The following is a 17,908-nucleotide window of genomic DNA, read 5'->3' on the forward strand; positions in this document are numbered from 1 at the left end:
TGTTCATTATTAATTGCTGTTTCTTTGGTTTGATTACATAAATTTAAAAGATGTTGCAACTTAGCTCTTGTTTTTTCTATAGCATTTACTATCTGCTGCTCTGAGGACCCTGCTTTTCATTTATCATTTTGGTCAGGGTGTTGATTTTTTGGTTTGGGTGGGGTTTTTGCAGTCTTGATGCCAGATCCTCCTTCTGGTAGCAGACTCACAATCTCACATTATTATGGCAGAATAGGTAGGGTTTATGGAAACTGCTGCCCACCCTGCACTCTGCCCTTGCTAGGTATGGTGATTTTGCATGAGCCACCAGAGGATGTAAGTGATGAGTAGAGATTTAAAATACTGATGTGGTCCTCAGCCATTGCAGGATCTTAATGGTTCTTTGAGGTTCCTTTGTGCATCTGTTTCGACACCCAGAGGCACTGGCTGGCTGAGACCATGGAGGAGTGGAGAAGCCAGGAGCTGGACCCAGCTGTCTCATTTCCTGGGGCAGGTTCCTTCCCAGTGCTGTTCTGCCTGGCCATTCATCGTGCATCTGGTGCTGCTCCTGTAAGGAGCAGTAAGGGTCATAGAAAACCACAATAACACCTCTTCCTGCATTCAGCTGTCCTTTTATTCCTGCTGTCCTGGTCAGAGCCTCAAAAGAGAAGTGTTTGTTTCCATTTTGCGTTTGTGATAAATACAAGCGAGAGTAAGACAAGAAGACAAAGGAGGAATCCTCGCCCTTCAGAAACCAGCAATTCAGAGCTGGTCGCCTCAAAAAGTCCTTCGCAGAAGATCTGTGCACATGGATGAAAATAGGTGTTCTCAGGAGTAGAATGTTTCTGCAGTCTCTTCTTCTGATTTAGCTTTTCAAGTATCATTAATTGTCGTTGTGACATAGGAAAATGCACACCAAAAAAGCCATTTAGTGGGAAGTTGCACAGGTAAGGGGTCTCAGGCTGCATGGCTCCCTCCCAGTTGTCTTTATGGTAGTTCGTAGCTTGACTGTCTGCAGGTGGCAGTGGGATAGTTCATGAGTATCAGTCTTCTGTCCAATACACTTGTGGAGAAGCTGATCCCTTTGGATTTGGGAGGAGCTCTTTCAGAGAGGTGTCTGACTCATGGGCTTTCTCAAAGAGCCCCCATTTCCTCTGGCATTGATCAGTAATGACTGCAAACAGAAGTTCATTACATCTCACAGCTGGCTGAAGAAGTCTCATTGAGCTGCCATAGTCTGGTACTTTGGGGTTAATTCTTGTTCTTACTTAGCAAAATGATGGGTGCAGTGGTAATGCTTAGGTAGGTTACAAATGAAAGCATAGGATGAGCTCTCCAGCCCGTGTGTTTTAATCCCTGCTAACAACTGGCTAAATGTTCTGTTTGTCTGCTAGATCAAATGTTTTCCTTTATTGTGCTGTTTTTCTGGAGATGAATATGAAATGAATAGATTCCTGACCTCCCCCAGCACTCCTGATAGCGCTTCCCTTCCCCCTCCTCCCCAGCTGATCCCGATAACTCTCAGCCAGAAACTTGCCTGGTGTAAACTGCGAGGAGAAGTGTGTGGAGGAGTCAGTCCTCGAGAAGAAATAGGGCTGTGAAAAACAGAACCGCTTTGTTTGAAAGGGGGAGGAAAGTATGCACGGAAAAGTGAGACAGTTGAACTGCAGGAGTGAGAGAAGAGCTCTCCTGGATTTATGAAGTGATGAGTGGCTGGTAAAAATGTGCATGCTCTAAAAACAATTAAACCCAGCACACAACTGAGTGGTCTTTGTGCTCATTAACTTCTTGAGCTTTGCAATCTTGCACCTGCGCGATTTTTAATGTCAACTTGAGAGCAAGAAAACTTGTACAACTTTAGATTAGCCGACAAGGCTTTCATCGCTTACAATATTGCTTTCTTGAAGAAGTGACCTGCAGTTCAGACAGCTTGTTTTCACTTCTCTGAGGTCAAACTCCACCATGCATTTTACAAATAACTTTGAAGTAAACAAACACACATGCCAAAATAAGGTATTCTTCAGTGAAAAAGGTTCAATTTTTTCTCTATTCAAAGATGGCTTTCTGGTTGTGCTCGTATTCTTTGTGCTGTACAATGCCAGAGCACAGCTGAAGCTTCCCTAAACACTTCTGTCCCACTTCTGAGTATTTTTGCAGTATGTGGTGTCTTTGAAACCGGGGGTATTGCTATGAGATGTGTTTCCAAGAGGCTGTTCTGGCTGTTGGCACGTGTGGGATGGTCCCGGAGTATGTTTGTGGGCACTGGCAGCAATCTGCTTCCTCCAGCTCCAGTTACACCATGGCTTTATCATGGTGCACACACGGGGCATCACTCCTGAAGAAGCAGCCTGGCACCCCTGTCAGCGGGAGGATCTCATTCTGCACCTGCAAAACCTCCATCATGCAATTTCCCAGGAGATTTTGGGAAGATCTGCATTCCCTGTGCATCAGTGCACGCTCTCCTGCCCATCTCTCACTGGCTTCCCTTGGCGAGCGTGCACATTGAGGAGAAACAACAGCTTGTTTTCATCAAATGGCACGGAATCAGAAATGAATGTAGCTCTGCCTGCTGAGATACTCCAGGGCTGGTACGGATCATGGATCTAGATCCCAGCAGAGGATCCCTGACAGTGACACTAGCAGCAGTGCTTTCCCATTTGCATCTTGATGCACATTAATTAAGTGCAATGAATCCTATTTGAGGGGGAAAGTTTAGAAAGAAGCAGCACACGTTCCTTAGACTCAGCACAATTCAACCTTAGGCCATCCCCTGCAGTTCCACTTCCTTTAACACTGGTTATTTGTGGTTTCGTGTATATTTGTACTTGTGAGAAGGATCCCAGCCTTCCTGCAATATGTCTCACTCCAGAAGCTCTCAGCTGAGGAAAATGAACAAACCATAATGAACAGGCTTTGTGGAAGCACAGGAGCTCTGTGAGTCACTGGGAATTTTCAGGAGGTGAGCTTCCTCACCTGTCTGTCAGATAAATGAAGTGTGTGCCACTTGTTGCACATGGCCCAGTGTAATTCCTCAGTGTTAAAACAAAGCTATTTCCAGCAGCACTATACAGATACAGGAAATTGTAGGCACTTTTCCTATTGGAAACAGATTTTGTTCTGGGAAGCAGTATCTGTGCAGCGGGATCTGGGCTCCATGTGCCTGCAGTGCTGTATCACTGGAGGAGCAGGCTGGTGATGAACTGAATCACCAAGAGCTGTTTTTTGCTAAAATATCTATAGCAGTCATGTCTGTGAGAGTAATTTTCCTTCTACTTTAATAGTGGTGCCAGCAGACTTTGGGCAGTTTTCATGACAGATTTTGTTAAGTCTCCTTGAAGATGTTAAACTCTCTGAAATTATTTTAATAAGCTTCTTGCCTTTATTGTATGGACTCTGTCCTGTATACACTGATGTGTGATCTCTGTCCTCCAGATTCAGTGAAGAGGGGATGGAGGTGATGGAGCGGTTGATCTACCTCTTTCGCAAATTTAACCAGTTGAAAGTCAGCAATGAGGAGTATGCGTGTATGAAAGCCATTAACTTCCTAAATCAAGGTGAGTCCATGAAAAGGAGGTATTGGCCCCAATGGAGAAATTCTCTGAAACCGTCTAAGCAGTCTTTGATTCCCTGATGAGAAATAAGAGGAAGGGATCTGAGATCAATGAAGAGACTGGAGCTCTGAAACTTCTGTGTTTACCATTATGTAGACCATACGCATGAAGAGCAGGATACTTGGGTACCCACCTGAAGAAATCCTGGAAGTAAATGAATTCATTTGCTTAGACAGTTTTTATTGCCTTTAAATACAGGGACCAAGCACAGTAAGTGTGTCATTTTACATATATACCAAGGGTACCAATGCCAGGATAAGAACAGAGCAGGGACACTGGTGAAACCTTTCTGGATAAGGTTTGGGTGACTTACCAGCTGCTAACAGACTTTTCATCTAAAAGTATTATTGCTTTAGATAACTGTTTAGCCATTAACTGAAGGATATTTTAAAGCCAGTTAATTGGCATCACTTTCTTTTCCTGAAGTAAATGTTGGCTGTTTGCATAACAAGCTTTCGAAGATTCCCAACTAGAAAATGTATTTGTTCTGAGCTTTTCTGGCTATTTAAAATGCCAGGATATATATCTTTAATATATATATAAAAAAAATATATATAATATGTGTATATATATAAAATATGTATATAGAATATACATTAAAATATAAATATATATAATATCTATATGCCAGGATATACATATTTAAAATTCAGGATATATACTTAGGTCATCTAGCTGGCTTCCTGCTTTTTAGATGCTACACCTAATGCTAACTCTTCACAGGGAAAAGTAATCACGAATGAAGTATTTAGATGCAGGCAGTGAATTGAGCCTAAGAAGGGACTGTTGACTAACCAGGGTATTACAGCTGGCAGTCCAGGCTGCTGCAAGACCCTGGACATTTCAGAATCCATGCAGAGTAATTCTTCAACATGTGAGAAGACCCTGGTCGCTGCCTAACACCTGTAGAGGGCTGGAATAGTTCAGAATAGGTTGTGTTTGTTCTCAGAAGCGCCTATCCCTGTCTCCACTCTTGCACATTGTCTCAATCCACTGCGTGCTGGTCGTTTGTTGTGGCCCAGTGTCAATGTTTCTTCGTGTTGTAAAAGAAGAGAACTGTGAGAGGCAAAGCTCAATGGATGGCGTTGAGCTGTGATTTTGGAAATAAATGTCCCCGAAGTCTGTTGTAGTGTGAAAGATAGTTGCAGTCTGTAAAAACGTGCTGCAGGCTCTCTCCTCCCCCACTCATTTCCAGCAGGAGATAGTGCTGACGCTTCAATCTGTGCCGGGCTGAGGTTCCGGTTTGCTTCCCTGGGCAGTTTCCTGACGCTGGATAATACACTTCTCGAGCTGTCTCCATTGTTTTCCAAAATGTATTTTCATTAACTTCCTGTCTTCTTTTATTTTTAGTTGAAGTTTGCAATTTTTTATGTGAAATACCTGAGAATTATTTTTAAAAGTCAGCTTTTGGGCAGTAGATAAATGCCTCTTCCGTCAGATGGTCTTACAATACGAGTCTGTACCAAGGGTCTGCAGCTTCCTTGCTCCACGGCACTGGATCCTTCCCAGGACTCCCAGCAGCATGCCGATGCTGTTGATCACACTGGAGGGTGGCAGTTGTACGTCCTGCCAGTTTGATAGCTTGGAAATGCCCATTTTTCCTCTGTGTATGTTGCCTGACATTGGCAAAGCTAAATTTAAAAACAGGAAGTTGACAAGTTTATAAAGCTCATATGACATAATTCATAAACAGATGGGGAGAAATATGATGATACCTTGAATTATAGAGTTGAGTGCTTTCCTCAGCCAGGATGATATAGCTAAAATCAACATGTTTCTGTCTGAGGAAGTATTACGCTGAATCTGCTGTGAGGACTAAACCTTGACATACAGCTGCTTTACACCAGGCAGATGGGGATTTAAGATTGCTGGAGCTGTTATCTCCAAATGCGTTGATTGAGCTCTGCAGATGAGCGGCTTAAGACAGTAGCTGTTCTCATCTTGGCCCTCTGTGGAAGGAAATCCTGTGCTCAGACATATGTGTAAAGATGCATACGTGATGCAGGCACACCAGGAGGGGAAATGGGAATTCTAGTAGTTGCCTAACTGAGCAGTCTCTGAAGCAGGGACAAAGCTTAGAGTTATAGAAAACTGTCTTTCCTGAAGAAATGGCAATAAGTGCAAGGCTGCTGCTCTTCTAGGATGTTTTTGTCATGTTTTCATTCATTGCTCTAACTGTATTCCCTTTCAGACATCAGGGGTTTGACCAATGCATCCCAACTGGAGCAGCTGAATAAGCGGTACTGGTATGTTTGCCAGGACTTCACAGAGTACAAATATCCACACCAGCCAAACCGTTTTCCGGATTTAATGATGTGTTTGCCAGAGATACGATATATTGCAGGTAACTTTTTGAGCTCTTTTCCCATGGGATCATGTACAAGTTATGAAATTTGCTTCTTTTGAAAGAAAACAATTTATAACAGTGAAAATCTTGCCAACTTTGGAAGACGTGTGTGTGGGACCTTCTTCTGTCAAAGCTCCTCACCCACCTTTAAGCCCATCTCCCATCACCCCTAGCTCACCCAGCCGGACTCGCTCTTTGCAAGCTGTCCTTGTAATGCTGGCAGATGCAGTGTTACGTCCTGCTCCAAAAAGACATGCCTTGCTCTGACCTGCTGCCCTTTAAGTACCGTGGGGGGTTCTCCTTTTATTTTCTTCCTTTCAATCCCAACTCGGAGGCATTTTGCCTTAAAAGGGTGCAATCCTGATTTGAGTAGTAATAAGAAACAGAGAGCCCTGAAATGGTGCTTAATTATGGAGCAGATGGTAGAGAGAGCAGTGGGCAGACTCAGTGTAACCCCTAGGTTTCAGCTCATTTGGACCTCTGAAATCTGCAGGTGAACTTTCAAATGCAGTTGTGTCACTAATTAGGTCTACAGGGTCTGGTGTTACTAAAACATTGTTTGTTCCTGAATGTTATGGCAAAGGGAGATACTTGCCTCCCTGTGTCAAGGCTCTGTGTGCTTCATCCTAGTCTGTCGTAATGAACAAAATAATAATCACAGAGTAGCTCTCATAATTTACTCATTGAGATCAACAAGGGAGTTTGAGGAGAGACGGGATTTAGTCTTTCCCAGTTTCTATAAATACTGCTCCATTGTGGAGAAATCATTTTGATCTGACTTTGACCATTTATTTTGTTTTCTATTCAGTAAATAATAAATCCTGTTGTGTCCAAATGAATATCAAATGTCTAATGTAGCGGTAGGATGATTAACTGTTTCTCTGAGAGGTTCAAGGTAAAACCATTGCTCGCCTTGCTGGCTTAGGTGTCTCTGAAATCTGATTCAGGAGTGGCTGCTAATTCTGGTTTTTCTCTTACCAGGAAAAATGGTGAATGTTCCCCTGGAGCAGCTGCCTCTCCTGTTTAAGGCTGTTCTACATTCCTGCAAGACGAGTGTGAGCAAAGAGTGAGCCGAGCTCGGCCAGGCCAGTGCTTTATGCTGTGCCTGGGGCAGGGAGCTGGCTCACCCCAGGAGGGGCGCAAACGCGATCCAGGCAGGAGCCAGGGAAGTGGTGTCCCTGCTGTTGTAGCAAGAATCTTTTTTTGTTTGTTTTTTTTGTTTTGTTTTTTTTTACTCTTTTTCCTATATATTTATTTCACGACAGAGTTGAATGTATGATCTTCAACACGATGCACATGGTTCTGTATGAATGCAGCAGATGCATTCTCCAGCGGTTTACAGAATGTGAAGATGTTTAATGTTACAGTGTTTGTTAGGGTTAGTTCTTTTGTATTTGGGGGCTCGGGACCAAGATGACTAAGACTACCTCAAGGAGAAGATGCTGTTTGTGCACTGCTCTTTCCATGATTTGTATCCAAAAGCATTTGTCGTAGAGAGCAAATGGCCTCACTGCATCGACAGAGCTGTTAGTATCCTAGATGGACGATTTTGGTGAAGTGGGTGTTAGAGAAGTGCCAAGCTTTTTATCTCTAAATATAATTTTTAAAAGGCAGAAAGTGGAGAAGAAAGAAAAGTCTCTCTAGCCAGTTGGTTTCTTTTCCCCCTGGCAGTTTTCAGGTGCAGGTTTAGTTCCTGCAGTTTCCCTGAATCCTGCCCCAGTGGGATAAATATTCCCAAGCTGTAAGGGGCTCAGTGTTCCTGTCCCCTCCTGGGAGCTGCAGGAATGGGCTCTGCCCCAACCCCAGCCTAACCCACTGGCCTCTCACTGTTGCTGCAGCACCTCTCCATTTGACTGAAACTGTGTTGCTGCAGTTTATAGCAGGCTCCTGGCATTATACAAAGGTACTCTTGTTGCTGGAGAACTGCAAGTAATTTCTCATCACTTCCTTAACATCCATTTTAGGTTCACAAAAGCAGGAAAACACTACTTAGAGAAGAGGCAGGATTGCCCCTGTGAGTGTGTTCCTCCAAGGTGGTATCTGACTACTCAGGAGGCTTCTGAATTGCAGCAATCCCAGTCTGTTTCTGGCAATAGTTAATGTACCCTGTGGTTCAGTGTGACCTGTGTAATGGGGCAAGGGACTCCAGTGTTCTCTGGCATGGCTTTCTCTGCTGGACTCGGGGAATGCATAATCCATACTCATATCCTGCCAGAACTGTTTTGCTGCTTGTAGAATTCCTTCTACCAGGAAAATGCTATTAATGCAGTACTTGATAAACTGTTCTGTCCTAGGTGTTGCAAGGCTTGCATTTTCCATCTCACAACCTCCACACTACTCCACTGCATGGAGAGCTGGGTTAATCACAACTGGTTAGCTGCTTGAGCAATTGCTAAGTGCTGTTGTTTTCTAAACTTGGGTATTCTCATGAGTAACATCATAGCTTCCAGCTCGTGGTGGTGGTGGTGAAATTGGATGAGACACCTTGTTCTCATCTCCTTCATTCAGAATTAACATTCAAAGACTCAGTCACTCTCCTAGGCAGCTGTGTTGCCCTGGCTGGATTTCCTTCCCTGTGTCCTTAGATATGAATCTGATGTAGCAAGAGGGTTCATCAACAAATGTTTGAATGCTGTTTTAAAAACACTTTGGGAAACAGCTTCTCTTTCTTCAGGGTAAGAGGAACCAGTTGCTACCTTTTTGTCTTGTGCTGATGAAGGCACAAAGTGAGTACTGCTCAGAGGTACTGAAGCTGCTGTGAGATGAATATGATGGTGATCAGGAGAAAAACCTCATTCACCAAAGTTGTCTTTCCTTCCCCTTCACCCAGCGGCTGCTTCCTCGGTTGCAGCCCAAGAGATGCTGTGACCCACTGGCTTGGCACATCTCTCGCATAGTAGGCAGCCGTGGTCTCACGCAGGACCCACGGCAGCAATCCCGCTTGGGCATCTTCCAGCTTGATGGTTTCCCTTTCCTAAAAGTCCACTAGCTGCTCATTTTTCATTATTTAAATAGGATGTTACGGGTACGAGCTGCTGGGCGCAGCAGCAGTTCAGCTTGACAGAGCTCCACAATCCAAAGGTGGTTCCGTGAATCTCATTTACTTTCTGACTGTCAAATGGGACAAGCGTGTATTTCTCAGGAAAGCCTTCTGCATACATACCTCAAGTGTAAATGGGAAGATGTTAGTATATCTGTTTGTAAGTTAGGAAGTGTTTCTCAGCTTTTAAGTTTAATTTCCAAATAGCTTGATATGATCTTTTTATTACGGGTTATCTTCTGGCTTGCTGTTTTATACACTCAAGGAATCGTTACAATTGCATAGGAGTAATTCTGTTCTGCAGTTATTGAATTATTATGATCTGTTGGTGAATAAGAGTTTGTTTTAATTCATGTACATAAAAGTGGTCATCACATTGCCAAATATCCAACAACAATAATCTATTAGGTGTGCTGTGTTTATCCAAAATGGACTCCCAAGACTAATGCTGTACCAACAACAAAAAAAACCAAAATTCATTTCTGATGATGAATGGACAAGAATGTTCTACTTTCTGTTGTATGAAGCAAATTTTACAAAGGTTGATTGGCAGCAGCATCCGTTACCAAATAACCCATTTGTTGTAGGGAGTAGAAAAGCCTTGCTAAACTGACAAGTAAGGAAGAAGCTAAAGTATCAACCCAGAATCTAGCTCACCGGACAGTCATTCTTAATATCTTCTGCACCAAGTCCTCTAATGACTTGTATTTTTTAAACAGGGTAAAGTGAATGTTGCATTGCAAACTCAGGTATTATGAGAAGGTAGGAATGTAGCTAGAGACGTAGAGACGTTAGGTCAGTCACTAGATGTATTTGTGAATTTGGTTTGAAGGACACCCTGGAAAGGTTGGAATTTTTGTTCCATTCTTCACGTAGCATTCGGTTTACAGGGACTCATATTTTATTTGTGCTTAATGCTAGTAGGGGGAAGTTCATTATCTTTGGTACCTATCTGCTCTTGCTTATCTGACCTTCTGTCATAGAGGAATCAATCAACAATAATAGTCTTTGGTAGAATTTTCTGCCATGACAAGTCAATTTTTATCCCCGATTTGAAAGATAAATTGGCTGACTGACCCCCTCCTCTCCTTCATAGCATTTGTGCAGATGGAAGGCTGAAGAGTTACTTTTAATCTGAACAGAGATTTGGGACATAAATATGAAAAGCTCAGGCTCACGCATTCAGAGAGGCTCAGCTGAGGTGTCCTGGTTGCTGTTTTACAGGTTGGAACTGGTCACCCTGTGCAGAGAACAGAGCAGAAATTGCTCCAGCTGATGGGGCTGAGTCCCAGCATAAGTGACCGGTCCCTGGGACCTGAACAAAAGCTTTTTGAAAGCAACTGGGGTTTTCTTCCACTGCCTGCCTTTGGGTCAGGCTGCTGAGTCTTGACCCCACTGTGTGTGTCAGTAGTGAGCCCTTGTCCTCAGCATGCCTGGCCTCTCGAGAGGGCTGGGGGACAACTAGGGCGTTCAGAGATGCCAGGTACCTGAGGAGGGCAAAACCAGTGCAGCAGGAGAGAACTCTCCAGCCGTTTTGCATATGCATTAACTACTTTTTAATTGTTAATAATGCAGTGGTGCTCAATATTCCCATCTCCTGCCTGCTAGCCCACAGAGCTGTGCAGAGCCACTGCACGCTCTGGGTGAGCGCAGTGCAGCTCTGGATCCTTCAAATCCTGAGCTGCTGCTGTCTCCCATCACACAAAAACTAAAGAGAGAACACGGCATCTCCAGGGTGATCAGTGCAAAGTGGTCAGTCACAGTGATAACTGTGGGAACACCCGTTTTCCTGGTGTGCTGGTGTTACTTGGGCTGAGGCTATGAGAGTGAGCAGAGCTCCGGGCCTGCTCGCTCTGACAGTGTGTTTGCAGGGCTGCTTTGCTCACAGGGCGAGCCCTGGGTGGTTTTGCCCTCACCCTGCAGTAGCCCATAAGGCTCAAGCTCACATCAGTGGCACTCCACTCGCTGCCTGTCCCTCCCTCTGCCGCACACATCAGATCTGCCCTCGCTCTTCAGGCCTCTGCACAGAACAGAACCACCTCAGGTGAAGGGGTTTTGGTCTTGTCCTTCAAACCAACCTTTTTTTTAAAGAAACTTGAATTTCTTTTATCTTTACTACGTTTTTTTAAATGAAAAAAAAAAAGAGGAAAAAAAAAAGCTCTCCTGTGAATGTGCTATTTACCGTTCATTCTTTCTTCTTTCTTGGTTTTGATTTGAAGCTATGAAGCTTGGTGTCTGTGAAAATGTTGTTATTTCTCAGGATAATAAGCGGCAATCATCCCTGCCACATAAAGGGCAGGAGAAAGGGGGAAACTTGGGGAACTAGTTTAAGTATGAAGCTGATTTTTAAGTTGTAGATGATGTGTAAATCAAGGGTAATGCATGGGATGTCAGTATCAAGCTGTGGTGTTTCTCCGGGTTCACGGTGTGTTGTTTGCAATGCACAGAAGCTCAGGGATAAGTATTTAAAATGTGACTCAGAGAAACCCTGGTTTTGATGTTGCAGCAGTTGCTTCTTTCATGACTTGTTTGGAGGACCCAGTAAAAGCTGAATGAAGTCCCATATAGCGATTTCAGGGGGAAAGCTTTCTCTTTGGCTTGTGGGAAGTTTGCCTACTGAAGGCTTAGGTGTGCTCTAATGTTTGAAGCATCCCGAAGGAGCACGTTGCCGTTTGACCTGTTGCACGGGGATCTGCATGGAGAGCAGGTTTTGGTAACCTCACACTTCTGCTGAAGGCACATCAGCTCCCAGGGCTGGGAGAGGTTTGTGTGTATTTCCACATCCCCTCATCCTTCTGCCTTATGTGTTTTTGAGTGCTCGTGGACAAGGGGAAAATGGGAATTTCGCAGTATGTCCCTGGCAGCCAGTTGCAGTATTTCCTGCACTCAGTTTGTTGCTTATGAATTACAGCATCTTAGTTTCCAGTCTGTACAGCTTTATCATTATGGGTCAGGCTGTAGACTGAAGAGTGACCATGGTTCAGTTACAGCTGATGCCAGCACTGAATGAGAGTCAGGAAAAGTTTGCAGGGCTGAAAACCACGTTCCCAGCCCTCTCAGTGGCCAGGACCTGCAGATCTGAGTTTCAGCCAGCCCTCCAAAGAGCTGGTGATGCCAATCCAGGCAATGCCTTCCCCTTGAAAAAGATGAAACTGAAAAGAGCTCGTGTGCAGCTGACCTCTAACAAGTCTATGAAAGAAGCAACATGGTTCAGTGGAAGAAATGCCCCCAAGGGCAAAAAGAAACAGAAATTGAAACCAGATGACGATCAACCTTAACAAAGCCTTTTGTGATTCATTGTTTTCTTTCAATTTATAAAATGTCTTGTAATAGTTGATAACATTATTGACTCAATTTCCATAACTAAACTACCTCGTGTGACATCCTGTTTATCATCTCAAAGGGATTGTGTGAAAAACAAAATACTGCCCGTGTTTGAAGAGCAGGGGGGGAGATGGTGGAATTGTTTCCCTTCTCATGGGTTGTGGCTTGGTTCCTGTTCCTGCCACAGCATTTCAGCCTGCGGGTGATGGTTTTGACTTGGACTCCTGGCCCCCAGGAAGGCGTTGGGCTGTGCACACGGTGCTCTCACCCAGCACTGCTGTGCCATGGTGGTGAGCACTGTGGCCACTGCCACAATGGGCCACTGTTCACAGGGTGAGCAGTGTCCTGTGGCTGTGTGTGACAGTGCGGCAGTGTCTGTGATGCTGCAGGGGAGGCCCTGCCTGCAGCCACAGGGCAGGACATGGCTTTTGCCAGTTTAGCTTTTGTTGGTGCCCATCCAGCCACTGTTCCAGCGCTGTCCTGGTGCAGACACGATGCAGAGGCTGCATTTGTAGCCTGGGACCTTGCAGAGCCCTCGTGTATGTCCTGGGAGTCAGGGTGCTGCAGGAGGAAGTGGGTCCGGTTTGCTGCCATGGGCTTGTGCCAGCCCATTGCTGGTTTGCGTGTTGTTTCCAAGATGGGTCGGTCCCGGTCTTGGGGTCCTGCTGCTGTTGTTCCAGGTGATGGTTTCCCCCAGTAAAACACTTCATTTTTCCCACAATCCCTTGTGTAAATCAGGGAAGCAGGATGTTGCCTCGGCATGACACACGGTGAACGTTGGCACGCTCAGAGCCGGGGCTGGGGCAGGAGACTCTGTCCGGCCACTGCCACCGTCACCCACAGCGTGAGGAGGTGAGGAGCCCCATGTGGCACCCCTCGGGAGCTGCCTCCCTGTCACTACACTATGACCAAATGAATGTCTCTGCTGGCACGTCTCGAGCGTGCCGTGGCACAGCCGGTCCCCCTGGTGCGGTGGGACTGGTGCAGGTCCGTGTCAGCCCGACCTGCCCCTGCTCCGCTGCTCTGCTCTGTGACTTGACTACCTGTGGAAATGTGACCAATAAGTGTTGAATGCATGTGTAGCGAGTGTTAGCTGTATGAACTAATAAATGTGAATTGTTCTGCACTGGTGGTGTCTGCTCTTCGCTTGCAGTTTCCTTTTCAGCAGCGTTTTTCACTCGGTGGGGAGGCAACATCAGGGGGATGGAGCCCAGAGCAGAACTGGGTGCTGCAGCGCTGCCGTGCCCTGCCTGCTGCCATCTTGCTGTGGAGCAGCCAGGGCTGGAAGCGTTTGTGGGTCTGGGGATGACTGTCGTGCTGTTGGGAACCCTGCTAAGAGTGGGGTTGGCTGCGGGAGGCTAAGTGGCAGGGGGGGTCCTTCTGCAGGGGGGATGAAAGGAGTGGGGGCAATGCAAAAAGTGAAGGTCTTCCGGGCCCTGCCATGCAACAGGCACCTGGTGGTCCCCTTCCCCTTCTCCCAGAGGAGAAGGCAGGAGGATGGGGTCTCCTTTAGGTCACTGCAGGCCGAGGTGCCCACCATGGCACACAGGACACGGCTACGCCAGCTCTGTCACCTGGGATGACATGATGGTCCTGTCTGTGGGATGGCCGGAAGATGCAGTGGTTCGGGTGGTCACCATCACCAAAGGGTGCAGCAGCCAGAGACCTGTGCAGCAGAGGCTGCTGCAAGCAGGAGGCATAATCGAACAAGCAAACCCACCAGGAATCCTTGACCAGGTGCTCCGAAGAGAAACTGCAGAAAGCATTTAGCAATCTCCCGTGTCACCGAGGTGGGTGCGTGTTAAAAGACGAAGAAGCACTTTACATATTTACATTTCCATGTGTATTAGGGAGCACACGCGAAGGCCCACTCAGGGAGACGCGGTGCTGCCACAAAGGCAGCTCCAAGTGAGCAGCGGCCCCGCCGCGGCTCCCTCCCACGGGGCTGCGCTGCTAAACCCATCAGAATGCAAATTGTTCCCTTTTAATGTGTAGGAGCTCTTGTGCTCAAGTGTTTAAGGTTTCCTCCCCCCCTTATTTTAATAATGGGAGATTCTATAGCAAAGAAATGGCAGTTCAGCATCTGCCTCCTGCCACATGGGTGCAGCCCCCCACGTATTTCTCCTGAGCTGAAGGATTTTGTCCCTGACGGAGCTCCTGGGTTGGAACATGGAGCTGCGGGGTCGTAATAAGCACTTCTTGTGTGGGGCAGAGCCTGTCCCCAGCTGCAGAGAAGTACAGAGTGAGACCCTGCTTTCCTTTGCTGGTTGTTCTTGGGGTGTTTTCTTTCCATCACTTGCTTTGCTGTGTCCCCAGCTTTGGGGGAGCTGGCCTGCTGCTCTGCCAGCACCATACCTGCTCCCTCCCCACTCCTTCTAGAGGGTTTCTTGCGTCCCAGCTTCCATCCTGGCGTGAGTTGTGCTGCCCCACTCCTCTGCCAAGTGCTCTCATGTCTCCTCTTCATCGTGTTAGTTCTTTACAGCAGTTCTCCTCCTCCGTGGTGCAGCTTGAGCAGCTTTAACACTGGATTTATTCCCTGTAAGGGAACCCTGAAGGCCAGCAGTGGCAGAGCTCCCCAGGAGGTGGCAGAGGAGGCTCCACACATGTGGGGCAATGGGTTTGTCCTCACCTTCAAACCAAGCAAGAGGCAATGGTGCATCCTCTCCTCTCTCCCCTTGCTGGCACAAGAGGCTGCCTGGAAAGCAAGGATGGTGTGGGAAAAGTACCAGCACATTTTAATTTCCAGCTCAACCTCTCCTGACCACTGTATTTTGATTAGAGCTCTGCTTCCTTTTCATCTCAGTGCTCGGGCTGGTGACAACTGCCACAGCCTCGTGCACGCAGTGCAATAGTTTATCACCGAAGGCCAGCCGCTCTATGAATTCAGAGCCAGCGCTGAACAAATCACACTGTCACTAACGTCAAACTTGTTAACCTGATCTTTGGTGGATCACTAGTGTCAACATTGCATGGGACATACATTATCGGGCCCAAGGACTTTGGGAGATGCGTTTGTCAGGCTGCTCTGTCACAGTCCCACTCTTGGCCTTCGGAAAGTAACTTTCAAGGATAAGCTGCTTGCCTCTTCCCAAGAGTTGCTGTCCCCAGGAGTGTCACCCCACGGCCACTGGCTGGGACAGGGCTGCGAGGGGAGGCTGGTCACCACGCCTGCAGTGCTGGTGTCAGCCCAGCAACAGGGGAGGGCTCTGTGTGGATGGTTGTGTGCAGTGTCTGCAGGGCTGGGCATGGATTGCCATTGATGTCCATCACTGACCATGTCTATTCTCTGAGCTTCTCCCTATCTTCTCACCAACTGCTCTCACATCTCTTGCCCAGTCACTATCATTGTCACTGGAGTTCAAACCTGAAAACCAGTCCATTGCATGCAGTAGATTGGTGGGTTGCCGTTTACTGCACCATCACAAGTCTCCTGTGTTGGTTTGCCAAGTTCAGGTGCAAGAATCGCTCATGGTGTTTCTGACAGGGTTGATCACCATTGTGGAGGTCAGATGAAGGACGGGCCACCATGGCTGGCATGGTAACAGCGCGCTCAAGAGGTAAGCTCCTGCCCAAGCTCCTGGGGGTGATGGGTTCTGTGGTACCTTTGCTCAGGCTGGTGGCATCTCCTCCCTGGGGCTCCAGCCTGTGGTCCTGCAGGGGAATGGAACAACCTGCGCATCCTTCCTGGGGCTATGTGCTGGTGGGTGGGCAGGTAGGACTGCACCAGAGTAGATGCAGCTTACAGCCAGGGGGACCCTGATGCGAGTGCAGGATTGGAGCTCCACATCACTGTCCCTGTGGGCCGACCCCTTTAATCAGCTGTGAAAGAGAGAGAGAAAGCTGGAGAGAAATCTTTCTCTCTGGTAACCTCATCACAATAAAGATTCCTATAAAGAGCTCTTATCCTTGAAGAAAATGAGGCACATAAGCAGGAATAGTAAACAAAAGGCTGTCATTTTGACCCAGGAGTGCTTCATGTTGTTGGCAACTGCCAAGAGGAAACATAAAGAGACTCTGCATCCAAGTCCCAATTATGCAGAACTATGTGACTGATATGTCAATGAGTCCCCCCGGGGAGGAGACCACCAGCGCTTCCCGGCACTGCCTGTGCAACATCTGCACACGCCGCCCTGCGCGGGGCCTGCCCGCGCCCCGGAGTGAAGGCGTGCGTGGCATCGGAAGAATGCGGGGGACAAGGTAATGTCACCGGGAACGCTACCACCAAAGCCCCCGCCGCGCGCGCGCTATCGGCGGTCAGGGTCTGCAGGCAGGCGGCGGGCTCTGGCACACGGTAGTGCTGACCACACCTGCTGCAGGCACGCTCCGGGAACGTGGCTCAGGCAGGAGGGCTGCCCCGCCGCCGATAAGCTGAGTGGATGGAGATAAAATCCCAGGAGGAGATATGCTTTGCTGAGCATCAAGGCTACGCACCAGAAAGGAGCCAAAGCACGGCGGCGGCGGCGGCCCGCAGCGGGTGGTATGGTTCCAAGGGCTCTGGCTGCGGCACAGCCACGCCGGCCCCATGGCCCAGACACGAGGAGATAGGGTAGGGCAGTCATAGAGTCATAGAATCAGAGAGCGGTTTGGGTTGGAAGGGACCTTAAGATCACGCAGTTCTAACCCCCTGCCACAGGCAGGGACACCCTCCACCAGACCAGACGGGCTGGTGCCTGGGCCCATCGGGGGCACGAAGCAGAGGCTGCGCTGGTCCCTTAGTCATGACTGTGTCAAGGCAACTTCAGGGTCCATCCCTGGTACTGAACAGCAGCCATCCCCTCCCCAGCACATCCTCAGGGCCCTGTGCAGCAGGGCCACCCCATCCCTCCCTCCTGGGTGCTGTGGCCGTTAGCATGTCACCCCAGTCTGCACCTTCTCCCTGTCTGGGCACCCCTGGGGTTGCACACAGCCTACAGCACAGCCCCGTGTGCCCTGGCAGTGCGTGCTGCCAGGGGTACCCAAGGCCTCCTCGGGCATAGCTCGTCCCACGTCCCAGCACAACCGCAGCGCGGGATGGGGATGGAGAGCAGGAGCATGGGGAAGGGGTCAGTGCTGCCGCTGCAAAGGGCCCTGGCTCCACATTGCAGATGGGCCCGGGCATCACCGGCACCGCAGCCCCACGCACCCGCTCTGCCGGGAGCCAGCTCTGTCCAGCCCCGGAGCAGCCTTCCTGAATCCACCTTCCCAGTGCCACCAGCGCAGACCTGAGGGGCTGCACCGCGGCCTCTGCGCCGGCCCTGACCCGGGGCCACGCGCCCACCGCAGGAGCTGCGCCACGGCCTTGGCAAAAGCCCGCGCAGAGGAAGGTGCCCAAGGCCGGGGGGGGCCGTGCTGACCCCCGCGAACACCTTGCTGCAAAAATAGCAAGTGTCCGGCGTGAGGCCGGGGCTTCCCGGGGGAACAATGCCCGGCGGGAGGAAGCGCCCCGCAGCTCCGTCCTCTCCTCGCACGGTGCTGAGCCGCGAGCCGCTGCGTGCAGGGACCTTGAACCTGCCACAGATTTATTTTCTCTGCCATTGGCATCGCGTCGGAACATCTGGCATGGGGCTGATAATTGCTGGGGATCGGGGCGGAAGCTGCTCCAGGCCTGGCGCTTCTTCCAGAGCTCTG

General features: G+C 48.4%; 1 protein-coding gene across 5 annotated transcripts in view; it reads left to right on the top strand.

Moving 5' to 3' along the window:
• Nucleotides 1-10,609, top strand: part of NR6A1 (nuclear receptor subfamily 6 group A member 1) — an 80,765-nt gene extending 70,156 nt beyond the window's left edge. For all 5 annotated transcript variants that reach the window (XM_057408980.1, XM_057408979.1, XM_057408982.1 and 2 more), the window contains 3 exons: nucleotides 3,412-3,533; nucleotides 5,782-5,934; nucleotides 6,919-10,609. In XM_057408980.1, coding sequence (XP_057264963.1) covers nucleotides 3,412-3,533; nucleotides 5,782-5,934; nucleotides 6,919-7,007 — 364 coding nt within the window. In that variant the 3' untranslated portion in view covers nucleotides 7,008-10,609. The remainder of the gene's footprint in view (nucleotides 1-3,411; nucleotides 3,534-5,781; nucleotides 5,935-6,918) is intronic.
• The last annotated feature ends 7,299 nt before the right edge of the window (nucleotides 10,610-17,908 follow it).

Source organism: Pezoporus wallicus, unplaced genomic scaffold, assembly GCF_028554395.1.
Source record: "Pezoporus wallicus isolate ANWC-B61680 ecotype Strahan unplaced genomic scaffold, APGP_CSIRO_Pwel_v1 contig_8341, whole genome shotgun sequence".
NCBI lineage: Eukaryota > Metazoa > Chordata > Aves > Psittaciformes > Psittacidae > Pezoporus > Pezoporus wallicus.